This window comes from Nomascus leucogenys, chromosome 9 (genome assembly GCF_006542625.1).
Source record: "Nomascus leucogenys isolate Asia chromosome 9, Asia_NLE_v1, whole genome shotgun sequence".
NCBI lineage: Eukaryota > Metazoa > Chordata > Mammalia > Primates > Hylobatidae > Nomascus > Nomascus leucogenys.
In genome coordinates, this window is record NC_044389.1 from 61116418 (window position 1) to 61138598 (window position 22181).

The 22181-nt window shown below is 40.5% G+C and overlaps 1 protein-coding gene across 1 annotated transcript in view; it reads left to right on the plus strand.

Moving 5' to 3' along the window:
* FRAS1 (Fraser extracellular matrix complex subunit 1) overlaps positions 1-22181 on the plus strand; it is a 458426-nt gene that overhangs the window by 217758 nt on the left and 218487 nt on the right. The window contains exons 15-17 of the mRNA XM_030819038.1: positions 11442-11585; positions 19246-19386; positions 21344-21484. Coding sequence (XP_030674898.1) covers positions 11442-11585; positions 19246-19386; positions 21344-21484 — 426 coding nt within the window. The remainder of the gene's footprint in view (positions 1-11441; positions 11586-19245; positions 19387-21343; positions 21485-22181) is intronic.

Genomic DNA, 22181 nt, shown 5'->3' on the forward strand with positions numbered 1-22181 from the left:
GTTCAAGCGATTCTCCTGCCTCCTGAGCAGCTGGGATTACAGGCACTCACCACCACACCTGGCTAATTTTTGTATTTTAGTAGAGATGGGGTTTCACCATATTGGCCAGGCTGGTGTCGAACTCCTGACCTCAAGTGATCTGCCCGCCTTGGCCTCCCAAAGTGCTGGGATTACAGGCATGAGCCACCACACCTGGCCTCTTTTTTTTGTTTGTTTGTTTGAATTGGTTTATGGTTTCTATTATTTATTGCCTTTTTTTTTTAAGACAGAGTTTTGCTCTTGTCATGATCTTGGCTCAGTGCAACCTCTGCCTCCTGGATTCAAGCGATTCTCCTGCCTCAGGCTTCCAAGTAACTAGCATTACAGATATGTGCCACCATGCCCAGCTAATTTTGTATTTTTAGTAGAGACAGGGTTTCACCATGTTGGCCAGGCTGGTCTCAAACTCCTGACCTCAGGTGATCTGCCCGCCTTGGCCTCCCAAAGTGCTGGGATTACAGGCGTGAGCCACTGCGCCTGGCCTAAACCACCTGGTTTCTAATCTTGCCTCTGTCACTTACCTATTCTTTAACTCCACGCTTCAATTGCCTTATGGGTAAAACAGGGACATAATATCTGCCACATCGCACTGCTATGAAGATTGAATGAGTGAATGCACATACTCCATTTAGGGCAGCAGTCCCCAACCTTTTTGGCATGAGGTACTGGTTTCATGGAAGACAATTTTTCCATGGACTGGGGAGCTGGGGGTGGCTTCGGGATGAAACTGTTCCAGCTCAGACCATCAGGCATTAGTTAGATTCTCATAAGCAGCTGCAACCTAGATCCTTCACATGGGCAATTCACAGTAGGGTTTGCACTCGCTCCTATGAGGCAGAGCTTGGTGACAATGCTGCCTCACCCACTGCTTGCCTCCTATTGTGTGGCCCAGTTCCTAACAGGCCACAGACTGAAACTGATCTGTGCCTGGGGGTTGGGAACTCCTGGTCTAGGAGATGGTACCTGGTGTCTAGAAAGCCCTTCATACAAGCTTAGAGACTTGGGTTCTGCTTTCCATTGTCCTTCTTCCTTGTTCCTTTCATTTCATTTCCCCTTTCTTTTTTGATCATTGTTCTAGGTCCTGAGTACAGGAAGTGTATAAAATAAATAAGATTCACTCTTTGCCTATAGTGAGCTCACAGTCAAGGCAGGTTAGTTGTTGCTTATAGAGATGTAAAATAAAACAAAACAAACAAAAACAAAATCCAAAAGCCTTTGAAGTTTATTCTATATCTGAGTGCTGTATGGTCTCAGATTTTGAGACGTAAAGAATCAAGCAACTGAACATTTTACAGGATTATAAGGGATAGGATTATTTTGAATTGCACCTCTACCACTTGCTGCAAGAGGGCTTTGGCAAACCATTTAACCTCTCTGAACTTCAATTTTTTCAACTGCAAAATGGAGATGATATTATCTACTTTAAACCATTATTATGAAGGTTAGAAAAGCTGTTTGAAATGTATAAATACATTATGCCTGGCCTTAGTATGTGGACCATAAAAGGCAGCTATTGATGTTATTGAAACCATTCCTTTATTTTTCAACCTATAGAGATAAAAACCAAATAGCTTACATTAAGCAACAAAGAGCTTTCTGCCATTAATGTCTCATCTAAAATAAAATCTGCTCTTATATGTTATGGAGAAGTAAATACAGAGAGAACAGTATACTGTATTCTTTACAACAAATTAAAATCCCTTTTTCTTTAAAAAGGAAAGAAAATTTTCTTTAAGTGCTCAGATTAAACAATGAGAATCTATGCTTATTTGTTTCTTAGCCAATATTGTGACATATTTAGAGGAAAAGTTTATAATAAAAAAACCTATAAAATTCACATCTAGGATGTTGACCTAGTTGAGATTTAAAAGCTGTGGCCTGAGCAGTGGACCTTCTGAAGTTAATTATTTGTTGGAACGATGGTTGACTGGAGCAGCCAGTCATTTGCAGAAATGAAGCACTGACCTTGCAAAGCCAGGTCCAAAGCAGCGGAGATTTAATGGGTCTTGGTGTTGTGTTCCAACACATGACTTATCCCAGCCTGGCTGTGCCCTGGGTGGACCTCTTGACAATGGCACCTATGAAACTACTGTTCTGAAATCCAGGAGCCCTCCTCGCAAGACAGGGGCCCCCCTTTCTCTGTTGGGATAGTCATTGCCAAGCTGGTATCACCTCCATGGCCCTTGCAACATACCCCAGGATTGGAGGGTCAGTCTCAGTTTCATTGCTGGGTCACATACTCAGTTTACGGGCCCTGCATGTTTCTACAACTGCCTTCATTCATTTTGTTCTATTCTTTAAATCCTGTGCATTGTTCAGAACTTCTTTGGCATTCTACAGCAATTATGGTCTCTTACTAAATTGCTGACTGTCTCATAAAGGTGACTTATTGCTTCAAGTGGTATCTCCTGTCTCTGCCATTCTGTTCATGCATAAATATTTGTGGAGCCTCTTCTGTGTACCACGCCCTGTCCCAGACACCAGAGATACAGAGTGAAGCAGACAGAAAACTTCTCTCTAGTTAAGGAACTTAACTTCCTCAATGGGAGGAGAGTGCCTCTAAACAAATAAACAAGATAATTTTAAATACTTAGATAGTTATCATTATATGAAATTATTATCAGTGCTATAAAGATACTTTACAGGGGAATATGATAGGAAATGATCAGTCATTGGGGCAGGGACATGCCATATACTTCTGAATTTCACATGGTGCTAAGTATATCTGTGGCCCTCTGGAATAATTTTTGATAGAAAAAATGTGATAAACCATTGCATAGAGAGCAATGAACAGAAATGTACAGGCATGACTAAACTTTGGCTTACATATATGACCTATCTTCCATTTGGCTTCCACTATTTGCTCCTTGTCAGCAATTTCTGGCTAGTTGTGGCCTCAGGATAATTACAGACTATTTTTCTCACCCCTCTTTTTCTTCTCTTTTCCTCATGTTTAACATAGTTGTGTGCTTTATCAGAGTTGGGAAGGTGACTTATAAAATAAACTGTCTTCAAAACTTGGGTCGTGTCCATGGAGTATTTCGGGACATTCAGAAGGGAAGACAATAGGATTGCCTTCCTAGAATGTAAGTTTTTTTGAGTAAACAAGACCCAATGAGGCAGGTGACAACAGTGTTCCAAGGCCCCTCTCTCTTTGGATATTATATTCATGTACAGAATAAATGGAGAGAAGAGGGGAAAACAGCTGGTGGTGTTGTGTCTGGGCCCTTTGCTTTGGCAGGAAGCTGGCTGTGTTTGGCATTTGTCTTTGCCACTTCTAGACCCTTGCTGTATATGCCAGAAGACAAATGACAGAACAAAAGTATCACATACCATCAGAGAAAGCCTGTCACAGATGCCACAGAGTTTATCTTTCAGACAGATCCCATTCTTCCTGACAAATCTGAACCCCAAACTATTTCAGCTATGGAGTACCAACTAGTGACAAGTCTTCTGGCTTTCTGCCCAGTTTGGAAGGTTCTCAGTTATTTTAGCTAGACTGTATGGCATACATTCTTTCTCTTCTCCATCCCCCACCCAAGCACTGTCCCTGTTCTGCCCTCCCCTGCTTCTGTGCTGCCCACAGAGCTAACAGCACCTCCCTGTTGTTGCTGCTGAGATCTGAGCAGCTGTGTTAGTGCACCCAGGAGGTCTGAGAACTCTCCCATCAAAAGGTTGTTTTGGTTGGCGGTCCCGCCTTTGGCTCTTCAGTTTCAGAAGACATCACTGGAGTAGACAATAGGCATTTAATTAACAGGGGCCACTGGGTGTAGGACTGGGGAGGGAACACAGGGAGTCCTAGCAGCTGTGGATTTTCAGTGGTCACAGAGGATGAGTAGAAGCTGAGAAGCTGGTGGTCTTGAAAACCCTTGGATTATACCTGTGTTGTCGATTTAGGAATATAGGTAGAGGGGCAGGAGATAGAAGAGATAACTTTACCAGATACTCCTGATGAGCTGAATGTCTGGCTTTGTCCTCTAACTTACGAAGCAATGAAAGGTCCATGTGGACCTGCCAAAGCCTTCATTGGCTGGGAAGAAATTTCCTTTGGTTCAAGTTCTGTGTCTACCAAAGACCCTGCTAAGAATTCAAATATATTACTCAAGACGGGTAAATCATTCAGCTGTATCACAATCATGGTTAATAGGTTAACAAGTTATTTACCTAGCATGTACCTTAGGGAAAAGGACTATAGCTTTCCTCCCTCCAACATTAGGAAAATTACTAAAACTCCCCCCAAGTACCAAATGAATTTATGTTTATTCCAAAAAATAATTAAAGTCAATATAATACAAGGTATAATAAAAAGTCAGCTAAAATTCCTAATTCAAACTCCCGCAAATCACTACTGTTAGTATTTTGGTGTATGTCTTCCTAATTTATAAAGATATCTTTTTGTGTGTCTATACACATACACTTTTTTTTTCAAAACTAAAATCATACTCTATTTACAGTTTTATTGCTTGCTTTCTTTATGTTATTACTTATCCTTCTACAATATCTTTTTAAAGCTGTTGTATAATTTTCCGCCTCTGGCTATGCAATCATTCATTTAGCCAATCCTCTATGGTTTGATATTTGTTCCTAATTTTTTTAATTTTATGTAACCATGATGTAAACGTTTTTCGTAGAAATTGTGGTGAATATTTTTGAATCAATTTTTAGACATGTGACTACCCGGTCCAAAGGTTTATGTATGGTTTTTAAGCTTTTTGACACAGAGTAACATACTACACTCTTTTAAGAAAGTTGTACTAATTTGTACTCCTACCAGAAATGTATAAGGGTGCCTACTTGCCAGCACTCTTGTCAACACTACGCATTACAAGCCTTCTTAAATTGTCAGTTTGATTGATGTAAAATGAAATCTTGTTTAATTTTTTTCTTTTACCTATTTTTGGGATTCTTATGAAGCACGTGGAGTTAATCATGCTTGTCAGTTGATGGCCCATTTTCATCACTGGTCTGGGCCAAGCTATTCTCTTGCTTGTTTGTCTGCCCATCCATCTGCCTGTCTATTCCTTTTGTTATCATGCCCTATTCCCATTCCCCTTCTTCCCAGCTCCCCTTTTAAATAACTACACTAATGTGATTTAGTGTGTACTTTTTGTATGTATATGCTCTTATTGTTTTGTATGCCTGGGTAGATATTTCCTTCTTTTTTTTTTTTCTTTTGATGGAGTCTCACTCTATCACCCAGGCTGGAGTACAGTGGCGCGATCTTGGCTTACTGTAATCTCTGCCTCCCAGGTTTGAACGATTCTCCTGCCTCAGCCTTCTGAGTAGCTGGGACTACAGGCGTGTGCCACCACACCCTGCTAATTTTATTTTTTTGTATTTTTAGTAGAGACAGGATTTCACCATGTTGGCCAGGCTGGTCTTGAACTCCTGACCTGGAGTGATCCGCCCACGTCGGCCTTCCAAACTCCTGGGATTACAGGCACAAGCCACCAAACTCGGCCACATATTTCCTTCTTCCTTGACTTTTTTTTCTCACTAAGCACTGTTTCTAGGATGCATACATGTTATTAGGTGGTGAGAAAGTAATTGCAGTTTAAAAATATAATGTGCATGTCTCATCCAGTGCATCTAGTTGCTGCTCTCCTGTTTGGTTTGCATATCTCCAGCTTTTGATGATGCTGGCGATTTTTTTTACGTGTTTGTATTTTTTTCTATTATGAAGTTCCTCAAGTACTTAGGAGTTTTCAGAATATGTGGAGACCAGACATTCCCATTTCAGGTGTAAAGCCTTCAATTGGCAAAGGGATGCAGTAGCAGGCAGAGGCCCAGTCTGAGAAAGGACAGAAGATTGGAGTAAAAGGATCAAAAATGGTGATGGCTCAGATGTTTTTGGAACTTCCTTTAAATTAGCCTAGAGTTATAGCATCTCAGGCGACCAGCCTTGGCCTCTTGTGGGGCTGTGATTGGGGAGGGGGAAGTGGTCTTTCAGGCATCAGAGCTTCACCAAGGTATTTCCAATCACTTTCAAAGAGCTTTCGCTGTTGTTTTGTAGAGGTTGCAAGGAAAGAGCTTCTAAGTGTGAAGCCCCTGGGCAAGGCTGGAGCCCCTTCATATAGCTGCTGGCCAAATCCCTGCAGGCTGCAATTCTTCCCTTCCCTTCCTTTCTAAGTGAGCCAACCTTTCCTGTAGTCTTTTCCATCCTTCCCCCTTCTGTCTTGTGTTGCACTTTAATTTGCTCCCTTTAAAATTACTTTGCTTTTGACAGCAGTTGAGACAAACTGCAGATCCCCCCATGCCATTCATATGATCACACACAAAATTCTCTGCTTTTCCAAACTTGCCATCTCTCCATGTCCTCGTGAACTAGGTGTAACAAATATTATTATTTCCACTGTACAGATTAGGAAACCAGGGAACAGTGAAGTTGAGTTCAAGACAGAAAAAATTTTTCATTCAACAAGAGCTTCTTATTGAAAATTTACCCACTGTCTCCTGATAATACTTCAAAACTTGGCAAGTATTACCTAGTCATTTTCAAGATGAGAATGAAAGCTGGCAGTTGCCACAAACTGGATAATAACAGAATGAAGGCATTTGATTTGCGTATATCACACCTGCTTGTGCCTAAAGTTTGGGCGTTTTCTGTGCAGTTGTGAGTAAAAACATCTTGGCAGTTTGAAAATATGAACTGCAGCCTCACTGATGAATCTCAGAGGAACTACAAATCAATTGTACTAATTCTCTGGAAACTTACTCCAAACGGACACAGAAAAGAGCAAATGGGTGTCTGTGTCCACTGCTGTGGGTCTGGGAAGGCTTTGTGAAAAATAAGGTGCTTACAGGAAGTGCTTTTAATGTTTCCCTGGAAAAGGGCTGCATTTTATTCTTAGAGAGGCATAGCTTAAAACATATTTAAAGCAATCTTCTATTTGAAAAGTATCAAATACAAAAAGAGGTGTGTTATTTTTAGAGTAGGGTTTCAGTAAAGAATTGCCAAAGGAAAAGTAATTTGTTCCTTTTCATTTTTGAAATGAGTTGCTCAAGAAGCCAACACATGTCTGGTTATGCTCCAGAAAAGTCAGGGATCTTACCAAATAAATTATCTGTTACACATGAGATAAAAATATAGCTTTCTCTTATTCACCCTCTTTTAAAATTTATTGCCACAATGTTCACAACATATAATTCAAATCCTGTGTGATCTGAAATGTATCACTAAGAGAAATTATGGTGAAAAGTCAGGGAGTGACCTCTTATTTTTTATAATAACCCAAATATAATAAAAGCCATATGTGAGAGATAAGCGGTGGTAGCATATGTTCAGTGTTAGAAATTAGAAATCAACTGCAAACACAGTGGGATTTTTGCTAAATCAGTAGATTATAGCTGTTCTTGCCACACAGGAGAAAATGGGTAACTATGTGAGAAGATGGGTATGTTAATTTGTTCCTCTCTCTTGATATATATATATAGATATATATATATACTAATCCTCTTTATATATTTTAAGGTATACGACATGATATTATAAGGTGTGTGTATATATATTTAAGGCATATAACATATTATAAGGTGCATATATATATATACTGTATATAAAATATAAAATATAAGGTGCAGATGTATACTTAGCCTTATAAAATATAAGGTGTATTAAACATACATATATATTATTAAATATATATAAGGTACATATTTAAGGTATACAGTGTGATATTATAAGGTGTATATATATGCGCACACACCTTTTATAATTATGTATATATAAATATATATACACACACCTTATAATATCATGTTGTGTACCTTAAATATACACAATACAATTTATTTTAAAGAAACCACAGTGGAAGTATATCATTATAAGAAATGACAGTTCAGCATATTCCTGTGTTGAAATAAAAATTCCTTCTGCTGTTGTGTCTGGCCATGGAACATGTCTTTTGTGTAATATGTAAAAAAACAGTAGGACCACTGTCATGTTTGGTACTCTATATAGATGCAGCATCAGTATTTATCATCATAAGCAGATTTGGACTTCAGCATTTATTAAGTACGTATGAAAGCTTCAAGTTTCTCTTAAGTTATGTCTTAAGACTATGACCTTGTGGTGAGTTGTTTCCATGTAGAAGGTAACTGAGAGGATGAATTCCCTATAATCAATTTTAAAAATCTGCTGTGCATTCATTTAGCCTACATTTAATGAGTACTGACTAGGTGCCAGGCATCAGTCTGGATACTGGGGGTTTACAATGACTAAAACATCGTCCCCATTTGGGAGGGTATTAAATTCCACTGAAGACTGAATTCCATTGAGATTGATTCGTAACTGAGTAAGTTAGAACAGTAGGATAAATATAATAAGAGAGGCATATGCAACATGCTGCAGGAACGTAGAGAATGGTTATTAGACAAGTTTAGCAAAGCTTCACAGAAGTAGTGACAACTTAGGAAATATAAACAGGAAATTACATATAAACAGGATTTTAGGGGCTAAGGAAGGAGCCAGTGACATTGTGGGCTGCGTGAATCCTGTGTGGGGCATCCAGAACTCATATATGGGCACATGACACATGTAAGGCGCCCTGCTTCGTAGAATTTGTGTGCAAAGGGAGATAGTGGAAGATGGAGCTGGAAAGTTAAGGAGAGCTCAATTTGTGGGGGGCCTGAATGCCATCCCTAAATCTGTTGATTGAGGCCATCCTGCTCATTCTTTGGTCACTGTCCAGATTGGTAACACCAAGGGTATAGTAAAAGTATCTAACAAGCAGTATGGCACAGATGCACATCAGAGAGAAGGAGGGGACCCCAGACCTTCTCCTGTGTCAGATCTTTTGTTTGTGGAGCATGGTGTTGGGTGGAGATTCTGGGGATGAAACTCAGGGTGACAGTCATTTATCAACCAGTTTGAAAGTATTTTACTATTTTAGCAACCAGTATAACTGCATGTCTGTGCTGCTATTCAGCCAGTCACTGAAGAGAGCTAGGGAGCTGTGCTTTAATTTCTTATCTCCTCTGTACCTCTGGACAAAGATGATTTCATCCCCTACAGATGTCTTGAGTTACTTTCTTTTCTCCCCACTGCCAGAATGAACTCTCTAAAAAGCAGAAGTTATCATTCCACTGCCCTGATTAAAACTTTCCATGGCATGAAGTCCAAGGTCCGTACCCTGGCCCATCTGAAGTTGGAAGTCTGACCCCTGTTGTCTTTTCAGCCTCACTTTCCATGCATCATTTCCTCGGCACTTATGCCCCAGTGCAGTTTGCGCAATCACCGGTGCACCTAGGTGACAGAGTGTTCTAAGTGTTCCTGCAGCAGACCTCAGATAACGTGGCTTACCTGTGGGCATCTGGGAACATGCGTTACATGTGTCTTTGTGTGCTTCTGTTGAATGTTGATATATCAGCTTGGCATAACTTTTTAGAAATGAGAGTGGATTTTTTGTTTGTTTGTTTTGGTAATGACTTTAGATCAACTCCAGAGTGAGTGAGGCAAAGGCCTGAAGAGTCATTGACTCTTCAGATGATGATTACACTCAGTAATGAAAGGGTGGTGGAATACATGAATGTCAGGCAGATTTCATGTGTGTTAAGGGTAGAATTTGTTAACTGAGATCTTTGCATCCACATCTTTAACTATAATTTAGTACCAAGTAAATTATAACTAAAACTTATCCTAAGCTTAAGGGTAAGTTTATCCTTAAACTCACCCTGCATATGGACAGTATTTTCATGTTCTACATTTATAAAATATGAATAAGGAGTTAAATATAAATGAAGTCACTTGAGAGACATTTGTAAAGCACAAGCAGTGTGCCTTTTACAGAGTTAACAAAATAGAAATGGGCCCTGCCCTCATGAAGCTTACGATCTCACAAGGGAACCAGATGATAAATAAGGAAACTTTCCTTTGTCTTTGCTTCCCCCCCCACTAGTCCAAGTCCCCTCTCACCTGGGTCATGCAGTAGACTCCGTGCTGGTCTCCTGCTTGCTAGCAGGTCCTTAAACCCTCTCTACATGGCAGCCAGAGAGTGGTTTGAAACATCTCAATCAGATCTTGTGTCTGTCTTGCGTGAGCTCATTTAGGACTTCACATGGTAATTAGGATAAAAATCCTAATTTCTTTCCTTGGTCTCCAAGGTCAAATTTGACCAGGCCTCTGCCTATCGCTGCAGCCGTGAATCATGCCATGGCCCCCCACTGTGCCTCACCAACTCCAGCCACAGGGGCAGCCCTCAGTTTCCCCAAATACACGTGCTCCTTCCCTCCTCGAGAGCTGCTCGTGATGGTCCAACTCCCTGTGACTGGCTGCCTCTCATCCTTTTGATCTACAGCTAGTCCCCACCACCCCCACCACTGTTACTGTTTATTGCAGAGCCCTTTTTAGCACTTAATGCAATTCGTAATCATCCCTACCTTTTTTGGGGAGAGAAAGTGTCTGAAATTAGGACTTGCTTCTGCAATTTAGAACTGAGAAGAGAGAATTGGATCTTGAGGTTTGCAAGGCAGATATCCTTCCTTCTGCCTCCAAAGGGATGCCTACTTGAATTACTAAGGTAGGGTTAACGAGCTACTTGCAAGCAGCAAGGCATTCATTCTACCTACCAGTTTTGGTCAGAATCAATGCCTCTGCAAACTAGTTGGTGCTCCATTGTGAAAGAAACCTTTTAAGAATTAGGATGTATTAACAAAAGCATAGGTAGGGGTTAGCCATACAGCTAGCCAAATTTGAAAAAATTCGCTTATTCAAAGTAGGTCCTTCTGCAGAAGTGCTAAGGTGAAGAGTGAGCTTGAAGAGTAATAAAAAAAAAATCAAATGCTGAAGAGGAGAACATTTTAAAATCTTAAAGGAGCAAGTTATGTAAGAAATTCAAGGTATAAAAGAAAAGCAAGCTTTGTGAGTTCTTAAGACACATGTGTAGGACAGATAATACTGGGGGGAAAGAGATAGAAAGGCAAAGAACGATAGATGTCAAGTAGGACTGGGTCCTCAGAAGGTTGAACCTGGGACTAGAGTCCAAGGTATCCCTCCTCAGCTGATTCTGATGGTGCTGCAGGTGGGAGGTGGTGATCCTGTGGACACTCTGTGGTGTGATTACAAAAGGCAAGGGGGTGGAGGACCATCTGATTTCATTAACCAGTCCATCTTTCTCTAGAAAGTTACGATTTCCTTTTCTGTAAATCCCATTTCTCAAAAGCCTCTGATTTCCTCTTCTGAATCTCTTAGCGATACTTTACTGAAGTTGTACTTCTGGCCCACAGAAACAGTTTCTTGAAGAAGAGGGTGTTGTGTTTGTCCTGAGGTGTACATGTGTCAATAGCAGTTTAGGAACTAAGGAACCAACTGATATCCTCCTTGTGAATTCTAAAACATTTAAAAGAAAAATGATGACCAGTCCTTTCTGCTGTAGATACTCACTGATTTTATTGTTTGTCTGCAGTCTGCCATGAGTCCTGTGCAGGTTGCTGGGGCCCAACGGAGAAGCACTGCTTGGCCTGCAGAGATCCCCTCCACGTGCTGAGAGACGGCGGCTGTGAGAACAGCTGTGGAAAAGGCTTCTACAACAGGCAGGGCACCTGTAGCGGTGAGTGCTGGGTTGTGATGCCGACGTATCCTTTCCTTTTTCTCTTCCAGCATCCCTTGTTGTATTCAAATCATAGCACATTACCAATGTTTCTTTTATTCAACATGTATGTGAATAGCTGCTGAGATTAATCTTTGATTTAGATGTATATAACACACTTTCCACCAGTGGGATTCCTCTTGATTGCCCCACCAGTCTGCTAGGGTTGGGGTGCTCATTCTAGTCTTGTCCTGCAGATGAAAATAGTGAGGCCCAGGTGGCCTGCTCAAGACCCACAGCTGGAGGGAAAGGAGCTGGGCTCCCACCTAGGCTTTTCTTTCCCCAAACCCCAAACTCTCTATCAACACCAGACTGCCTTCCAAAGGTATATGGGGACAAAGAGACTATTAGGCCAGCTGAGGGCAGACCCGCCTTTGGTGTTGGTGCCACTGACTTAAAGCTGAGCAGTTATTATCCATTCTAACTTAACATCCATGGCCATAGCAATGAGAGTTAACCCAGCTTAGTGCTTCCTTGAACCAGGCACGGTTCCAAGTGCTTTATAAACATTAACCCACTGAGAGGCAGGAAAGTCAGGAGGAAAAGCATGGCTTTTGGCACATTAGTCAATCTCTCTGCATGCCAATTCCCACTTGTGAAATGGGGATAATGGTAGCACCTGTGGAAGACACAATAATGGGCTCCCAATGATGCCCTTGTCCTAATCCATGGAACTGTCGTGTGTTCCCTTGAATAGCAAAGAGGACTCTTTAGGTGTGATTAAGTTAAGGATCTTGATGTGAGGATATTATCCTGGATTATCTGAGTGAGCCCCATGTAATCAATCGCAAGAGTCCTTATATGAGGGAGGCAACAGAGTCGAGTCAGAAAAGTCGAGTCGAGGACGGAACCAGAGGTCAGAGTGACAGAGTGAAGCAAGGAAAATGCCATGAGCATGCAGGTGACTTTTAGAATCTGGGAAAAGGCAAGGAAGCAGATTCCACCCCTGGAGCGTCCAGGCAAGGAACAGATTCTACCCCTAAAGCTTCCAGAAGAAACTTTGATTCTAGGCCTTCTAACTTCTAGAACTATAAGATGATAAGTTTGTGTTGTTTTAAGCCAAAGAGTTTATGGTAATTTGCTACAGCAGCAATAGAAAATGAATACACCCCCAACTCAGAAGGCTGTTGAGAGATCGAGTTAAGATACGCAAAGCACTTAGGATAGTGCCTGGGACATAGTAAGCGTTCTATCAGTGTTTGGTGTTTAATCCTCACAATTTCGTGAGGTAGACATAACCATTCTCATTTTCCAGATAGGAAACAGAGAGGGTAAGAAACTTGCTTAAGGTCACACAGCTAATAAGGGGCAGAGTTGGGATTCCAGCTTAGATCTTCTGGCTCTGGGTCTTAACTGCCTGGGAACCACTCTACTGCCCATTATAATGTGGTATTTGCTTATGCACCTCTACCTATTTTTTTTTTTATTTTCCTTTTCATTATCCTTTCCCCCTTTCCACTTCTGCACCTTCTTCTGTGTCTTCTGTCAGTCTTTGGATGAGCTGACTATCCCTGTGGACATTGCCAGGTCTGCAGGCATCCTGACAGTAAATGAAAGGTTTGAATTGAGTTTACTTTGATGGTCATACCTGTAGAGAGGCCAGGAGGACTTTTCATAACTAAGTCCACCAAATCAATAAAAATGTGTAGCTCATAAAACTTTCTTGAGTTATTGTCCTCATTTTGTTCACTGAGCAGGGCAACAGCAAAAATGAGATGATTTTAGGGACTTGACAAATCCACTTGTCTTAGAGAAGAGAGATAGCCCTTGGGAGCTGCTTGCTGAAAGCTGTGCAGGGATCCATCAGTATTGCCAGTGTGAAAAATCTCACTTGGTATCAATGAGTCACAGGTGGCTTTTGTGTGGATTCAGGAGAGAATAAGGAAAGAAAGGCCAGGCTGCCATTAGGCTGAGCATGTTAATCTTTTTCTGCCAGCATCACTTTCCTGCTCAATTAAGCCAGATGTATTCTCTAAAGGTTGACAGATGTCAAATTTGCACTAATCCAAGGGCCTAAAGGCATTTACCCTTTAAGTCCCCTGGGATGCTGGTTACTGTCACTGATGGAGGAACAGTGACACTGACCTGCCACTGAGACTCTACATTATCTGGATTGAGAAGGCAACTTTTGCTGGAGAAGCGGTGTATTTAAAAAGATGAATAGTTAATGTGAGACTTGAGGCTGTGAGAGGTGGGAATCTGCTTTATCTGTACACATTTTGAAAAGCAACTGAAGGAAACTTCCAGGCAGGAGGATGGATCAGAGCTGACATTAGTCAACCAATGAATCAACAGATCTACAAGTAATTACTAAACACATGTCATGTGCTTAGCCAAGAGTTGGTGATGCCACTGGCGTTGACCAACAGGCCTTTTGATACACAAAACTGGAGCTTACACTTTTTATAAAATTGTTACTATTCTCCAAGTTTGTATCAAAATGACTTCAGAAATGTTCACAGAAATATTTTCTAAAACAACAGTGAACCAACTCACTGATTGGTATCGGAATGTTAATTAAGACGTCGGATGCTGATAATGCTGACTTATTTCCATTTCAGATTAATGCTATTCAAGATAAAGACCGGCTGGTATGGGTTTAATAATTTATAACCTACCAGCCTGTATCTGTAGAAATCTCAAAGTCAAGTGCTTAGAAAAAACCAGCATAGCCTGTTATGAAGGGTGGTATGCCCTGGCTGAAAGATCTTACAGTAACCAGGTTCACCTGTGGTACGTGTATTGCGTTCTACAAATATTAGATATAAAGAGTGGGGCAATTCAAAGGAGGAAACCTCCTCATTCTTTTATCTTTTAATTATTTATGCCATTATGAAGGGCTTTTCTGACTGTAGCTAACATAATAAATCAAAGCATAATAAATCAGAGGTTTCTGTTAGTCGTTCCCTCTCTTTTTTTCCTTTCTCTTTCTTCCCTCCTTTTTTCTTTCTCCCTTTTCTTTTTTATAATCTTCATTTCTCTTTTGCACCCATGCAACCATTTTTTAAAATCTTTTTATTTTTATGAGCTTACCTAACTGGGTATTTTTATCTTGAGTGCATATGTATTTAATTTTCTTAAGTGAGATGTTACAAAGTGCATGCTGTTTCCTTCTTTTCTCACTCAGCAGTACGTTTTTAAGATGCACCATGTTGTTCTCTCCCCTAGCCCTTCGCTTCTCACTGCTATGTAGCACTCCCTGGGGTGCCCTCCTCATATTACCCATCCATGCTCCCAGTGATGGACTCCCTCCTTTCTCTCCATCTGCATCACTGCAGAGCACCAGGGAACAGCCTCAAATGTGTTCCTTTGTAAAGCTCTAGAGGGAGTTTCCTGGGATTTATACTCAGGAGCAGAATGGTTGGTTTTTTGACTCTGCATATTCTTCATTTGACCAAGTAGTGCCAGGTTACTTGCCAGAATCACTGTGCAATCTACATTCCCAAGCATGAGGGCTCACTCATCTCCACATCCTTGCCCCCACTTGGCATGATCAAGATTCTGATTTTTTCTGGTCAAGAGGTATAAAGGTTCAACCCATTAAATTTGCCTGTTTCTGATGATTAATGAGTTTGAGTATATCTTCAACTCCTGTTGGTCTTGAAGTTTCCTATTCTGTAGATTTCTTCTTAAATGTGCTTTTCCCATTGTTCTATTGACCTTGCCTCCTTTTATGGAGTTATTTTATGGAGTTTCCTTGTATGTTATAGATAGTAGCCTTTTTTTCAGTTTTAAATATGCAAATTTTCTCACCCTGTTGTCTTTTAACTTTGAATATAATGCCTTTGTTAAACAATAATCTTTAATTCATTATTTTTTGCTTTAAGGTTTTTCTTTTGAATTTTTAATAAGACCTTTGCTAAGGTTAAAAAATAAATTATTCTGTCTTTTCTTCTATTAATTTGATGTTTTATCTTAACTTAGGTTGTCGATCCATCTGAAGTCCATATATATATAGTCCTATATATATAGTCATCTATATATATAGTCATATATATGTGTAGATATATAGTCATATATATGTGTAGATATATAGTCATATATATGTATATAGAGTCATATATATGTATATAGAGTCATATATATGTATATATAGAGTCATATATATGTATATATAGAGTCATATATATGTATATATAGTCATATATGTATATATAGTCATGTATATATAGTCATATATATGTATATATAGTCATATATATGTATATATAGTCATATATGTGTATATTTAGTCATATATGTATATATAGTCATATATGTATATATAGTCATGTGTGTGTGTGTGTGTGTGTATATATATATATATGTTTAAGTAGGGGTCCCGTTTGATTTTTTTCCATTTCATGATTCAGCCTAGCCTTCCTTATTTCTCTTTATTATATATTAAGTTTCCATATGCACATAGTTCTGTCTGAGCTATAAGATATAGAAATTTCTAAATTTCCATAGTCTAAATTTCTGTTCTTGTACCACTATCAAACTATTTTGTTCATTAATTTCTATGGCTTTGTAGTATGTCTCAATATCTGATTGGGAAAATTCCCTTTCTTTCCTTTTCAAAGTTGACTTAGCTATTCATAAGCTTCAGAGTACATTTACTGAATTCTTAAGAAAACTCAACTGGGGCTGGGTGTGGTGGCTCACACCTGTAATCCCAGCACTTTGAAAAGCCCAAGGCGAGAGGATCTCTTGAGCTCAGGAGTTCAAGACCAGGCTGGGCAACATATGAGACCTCATCTCTACTAAAAATAAAAAAAAATAATTAGCCTGGTGTGGTGGTGTGTGCCTGTAGTCCTAGCTCCTCTGGAGGCTGAGGCAGGAGAATCACCTGAGCCTGGGAGATTGAAGCGGCAGTGGGCCATGACTGTGCTGCTGCACTCCAGCTTGGGTGGCAAGCAAGCAGGCAAGCAAGCAAGCGAAAACTCAGCTGGAATTGTTATTGATATTGCATTGAAGTTATAGATTAGTTTGGGAACAAAGTACATCTTCCTAATAATTTTATTTAGATTTACCAATTTCTTTGTAGGTATAACTTTAGGTGTATCTTAAAATGTTTGATATGCAATGCTTTTATTGTTGGTCAATTCTAATTTCTAAAAATTGCTGCAATTTTTCATTTCTTGGAAATTGTATTTAGCTTTTAGATTACTCACTTCTGTTGAGATGTCAGTTCTAGAATTAGAAACCTCAGGAGGTTTTGTGGCATGTAGGAGGGAAGAACGCTTTTCAGATTCATTTTCATTTCTTTGCTCCAGTCCTGAGTTCAGGGGTGATTTTCTTTTTCCCTGATATTAAGGTCATTGCCATAGCCCATTCTCTTACACTACACATTTGCCTGTGAACAGATGCTGAATTCTCCAGGATGCAAGATGGGACATTTGGCCCCATCATTTAGCGTCTTTTTTCTTATGTTCTCAAAATATTTTTCAGGAGGTTAGCAAGGTGTAGATGGATTAAGGGAACAGACAGAATAAATCTCAGCAGTTCTCTATTTTTGAAACATTGATTCTCTGTAGCGGGAAGGTTTGCTTTGTTTATTTTTAAAGACATTAGCTAACCAGCATAGAAAAGATTGAGTCACAGAATTGCCTGTGACTGCACTCTCCCTCACCTCCTTCCACCCTTCATAAGGAGGCCTTTCTCTGCTCTGTTCAAAACCAGTCTGTCAACTGTACTTTTGAATATGCATCCCTCTTTTCTCTTAGGTATTCTTTCAGCAATCATTCAAACTTTTCTTTTTTAAAAGTTATTTCCAGGTTCTATACTTGCCTTGATTTTTTACAATATAAGAAAGACAAAACAACCTTCTTCCCTTTCAATTATATGTTTCCCTGTCCTTTTCCATTCTCAGCCTGGGCCCTTTAAATGAACAGTTTATAATCATGGCCTTCACTTTCATTTGGTCTAATGACTCCACTGAAATGTGTGGCACAGGACACGCACAGCCTGGTTCCTAAGCGTAGTGAAACTTTTCAGATTTTATCTGTCCTCTCTGCACCTGTCATGACTTTCTTTTGGAAACATTTTTCCTCCCTTGGCTTCTCAGTCACCATGCTCTTCTTTCTCTCCCTTATCTTTGGATCATTTCTTCTTGGTCACCTGTACTAGTTTTTTTTTCTTCTTCTTCTTCTTCTTTTGTTAAATGCTGGTGCTACCCAGGTCCTTGCCTACTTCTGTCTTATCCTGCATACTTTTCCTGAATCACTCAACTAATTTTTAGTTTCAACAATTGCTTGTATATGATGACCCCATACCTCTCCCCCGAGCTCCAGAACCGTAAGTTACATTGCTCCCTGGATTGTGCATGTTTCAAACTGAGCTCATGGCACCCCCCCACACCTATTCTCCTTCTTGTACTGTGTGAGCGACATCACTTGTCCCCCAAGACAGACCCCTGGAAGCCATGTGAGATGGTTTTTTCTTCACTGCTCTCAAATCTCTCACAACCGCCACAGTTCTAATTCAACCCCTAGTCATCTTGATTCATGCTCTTTGCCATGGTCTTCCAATGGGGTTTCCAACTCTTCTCTTCACCCTCCAAACTGAGGCCAAAATGATCTTTCTTAGACAAAAATACAGCCATGTTTCTACTGTGTTTAGAACTGCAGGGATTCAAACTTGTTGCCTTTCCTAGGATGAAAATCTAGACACAGAGTGGGGCCATAGGTTTCTATAATCTGGCCTTCCCGCTTTTCCAGCCAAACGAAACCACTGTTTTCCTGGGCAGCCTAGTCTCCTCCCAGGTTCTGAGACTTGGCTTACTTTGCTGTCTCAGCCTGGAGTACATTCCCATCAGCCTGACATGGTCCCATGCTTCCTAAGGCAATGCTCAAGGGTCGCTCCTCTATGAATGCTTTCTTGACTTTTCTATCTCTTATCCCTGCCCTCACATTTTTTTTTTTGAATTTTCCTTGTGCCTATATAGATTGATCTGAGTGATATTTTAAATATTTCCAATATTGCCTATTTCTTTTCCTATATTAGACTACTCAGCTGCTTAAAGTGAAAACTAAGTTGATTTGGTTTTTGTGTTTCTACCCCCTGGCACAAGACCTGACACAGACCTTAACAGATGTGTTAGGGGATAAACGAATAAGTGAATGGGATCCTGAAAGACTGTGTGAAGTTCAGCAATTTTAACATAATTTTAGTAGCATGACCTTGCTTAGTAGAGTCTTGACTTTCTGAATTCTCTGTCCAAGTAGGGTAAAATAAAAGATAAAATATTTGGTACATACTTATGCGAAAAAACTTTATCATTTATCTGAAATTCAAATTTTATGGAGCATCTGGTATTTTTATTTGATAAACCTTGCAACCGCACCTCTAAGGCCATTTGAACTTTAAACCTCATATTAAGTTGGTTACACGGGTGGGTGTGCCTGAGAGTTTTTGCTATGCTTAGTTCAATGAATAATTCTTCAATTCTCTTTCAACTGTGAAAACAAAAAGCACGGAGTCCGATGAAATGTTGGAATCAAGGAAACAATTCCGCTGAGTAGCCAGAAAATGAGATTATGATATTGATACCCATTGTGGATATTGTAAAGAATAGACTTCACTGCTTCTTTTGCTCACTATTGCCTTTCTCTGATGGGTTTTTTTTTTTGCCTCCCCTTAGCTTGTGACCAATCCTGTGAGAGTTGTGGCCCCAGTAGCCCCAGGTGTCTTACCTGCACTGAGAAGACAGTGCTGCATGATGGGAAATGCATGTCTGAATGCCCTGGCAGGTACTATGCTGATGCCACTGGCAGGTGCAAAGGTAAGAGATGGGTCACCATCATCATCATCAAAAAGTATTGAGTACATGTTTTGACTATACTTGGTGTTATATGTTGCTAATTTGGGAACTTGAGTGTATGATGGGAAAGCATTACTTTAAAAGATAGCTTTTTCATTATGAAGCCAATGTGTATTTGATATGGGAGTGGGAGATATGGGTGGATGTTGGGGGACTAGAGTGCTTTCGTTAAGGACTTATGCATATTAATCATCATTAGAGTTCATTTGGTCCTTTTGAAATGCCCAAGACATCTTTAACATACAGTCCTTGTTTACTTGTAAACCATCACTAACTGAGGTTGCAGATATAACAGAATCATTTCTTATATGACATAGGTCATATATTGGCAACTACAACACACCACAAAAATAAAATGAAAAAGTTAAACCAAGTTTGATAGCTAGTAAAGCTAAAGTCTGTATCCATTGAAAACGTTTTTTTTTGTGCGCTACTTATATATTGTTTCTTTCAGACTTATACAGCCTAAACTATGAAACATACCCATTTGAGACTTTATAAAATTTCTACCTTATGTATGCCTGACTTGTGTCTTTCCTCACAGGTAACTCTGAGAACTTCTTGTTGCCTGGGACATCTTGATCTCCCCTCCTCTCTGAAACATATGCCCACATCCTCACATCTACCTACTGTCTGTTAGTGCAGGGTGTTTAGACCCATCCCAACATCTCTCCTTAGCAGCCCCCCCTTTGCCTGCCAACCTCTTTACTCACCCAGTGTTCACCACCTTTCCTCTGTGTCCTACCCCCACGTTCTCATCTCATCTCTACCCGCCCCCAGCTCCTGACCATAGTCCTGCAGAGCCTTCTTCCCATATCTCACTCCTGACCCCAGCCCTGCTAGAGGCTCAGCCAGGCCATGCCACCAGTACCTGTCTCTTAGAGTCAGAGATGTCCCCATTAACACCAGGGTCAAAGCAGAGGACATGTGTTCCTGACATTGTCTTATGTTGTGGTCAGAGTTGTTACTGTAATTGTTACTTAAAATCCTAGAATGTCAAAGCTGGAAGTATCTTAAATGATCATTTAGTCCAACCTTTCACTGTGCTCATGCCAAGAAAACTAGGCCAGGAGAGACCCAGGCTTGACTGAGGGCGTTGATGAATTGGTGGAGAAACTGCTCAAAATGCCAGTGCTTCCAACACTCCAACCCACGGCCTTTCCGCTCTAATCCATTTAGGCAGTGTGAGGTTTAGGTCCAGACACACCTAGGGCTAAATCCCATCCCTGCTATGAATAAAGCATGTCATCGTGGGTAAATTTTTGAACTTCCAAGACCTCAGTCTCCTCATCTATAAAATGTAGTGAATAATGCCTACCTCATAATGTTGTTAGGAAAATTAAAAGTGACAATGTGTAGAAAGTGCTTAATACAGGCCGGGCACGGTGGCTCACGCTTGTAATCCCAGCACTTTGGGAGGCCGAGGCGGGCGGATCACAAGGTCAGGAGATCGAGTCCACGGTGAAACCCCGTCTCTACTAAAAAATACAAAAAATTAGCCGGGCGTGGTGGCGGGCGCCTGTAGTCCCAGCTACTCGGAGAGGCTGAGGCAGGAGAATGGCGTGAACCCGGGAGGCGGAGCTTGCAGTGAGCCGAGATTGCGCCACTGCACTCCAGCCTGGGCGAAAGAGCAAGACTCCGTCTCAAAAAAAAAAAAAAAAAAAAAAAAAAGAAAGTGCTTAATACAAACATTAAATAAAGGGTAGCTAATAAGCAATATGTAGAGCATGGCTAAATGGTGGGTAAAGGGCCACGTGGGCAGTTCTGACAGTGTAACCACCTCCTAACACATTTTCCCCTTGGTTTGATGTGACATCCACAGGGGACTAAGAGTCCCAGGCTTGCGAAGCCCAGCCAGGAAGTGGGCGCTTTATTCAGCCCTGTCCCATGGTATTCTCCCTCTCACTCTCTTCCTCAGTTTGTCATAACTCGTGTGCCAGCTGCTCTGGGCCCACAGCCTCTCACTGTACAGCCTGCAGCCCCCCCAAGACTCTGCGTCAAGGCCACTGTCTGCCCCACTGTGGAGAGGGCTTCTACTCTGACCATGGAGTCTGCAAAGGTATCGTTGGTGTCACCGTCATTCTTGAGAGGCTATCCCACAAGAACATAGATTTACTTTTTCTCAATAATGTAACTTTCCAGTGTAACTTTTCTTCTAGTGTATCTTTTATGGCTATCCATACATTATACGCATTTTTCATTACAATAGTTTTGCAAAGGGTTAATCTGAAAAAATTTTATTTGAAAATTTGTGAAGACACTCAAAGCATTATGATTTTTTTTTCTGCCTGTTTTTAGGGGGAATATTAAATTAAACAAAATTGAACTCTTATTTCCTCCTTTCTCTATTCTCTTACCTTTGCTAATGTTTTTCTTAGACTTCATTTTGTTTTTCCCTAAAGAATTTCTTTTTGGTAATGATAGTGCTGAGCAAACTGAGAGTCACTAGCGATGCCTCTGGGCTGAGTGAAATGGAAAATTCTTTTTTTTTTTTTATTATTATACTTTAGGTTTTAGGGTACATGTGCACAATGTGCAGGTTTGTTACATATGTATCCATGTGCCATGTTGTTTTGCTGCACCCATTAACTCGTCATTTAGCGTTAGGTATATCTCTTAATGCTGTCCCTCCCCCCTCCCCCCACCCCACAACAGTCCCCGGAGTGTGATGTTCCCCTTCCTGTGTCCATGTGTTCTCATTGTTCAATTCCGACCTATGAGTGATAACATGCAGTGTTTGGTTTTTTGTCCTTGCG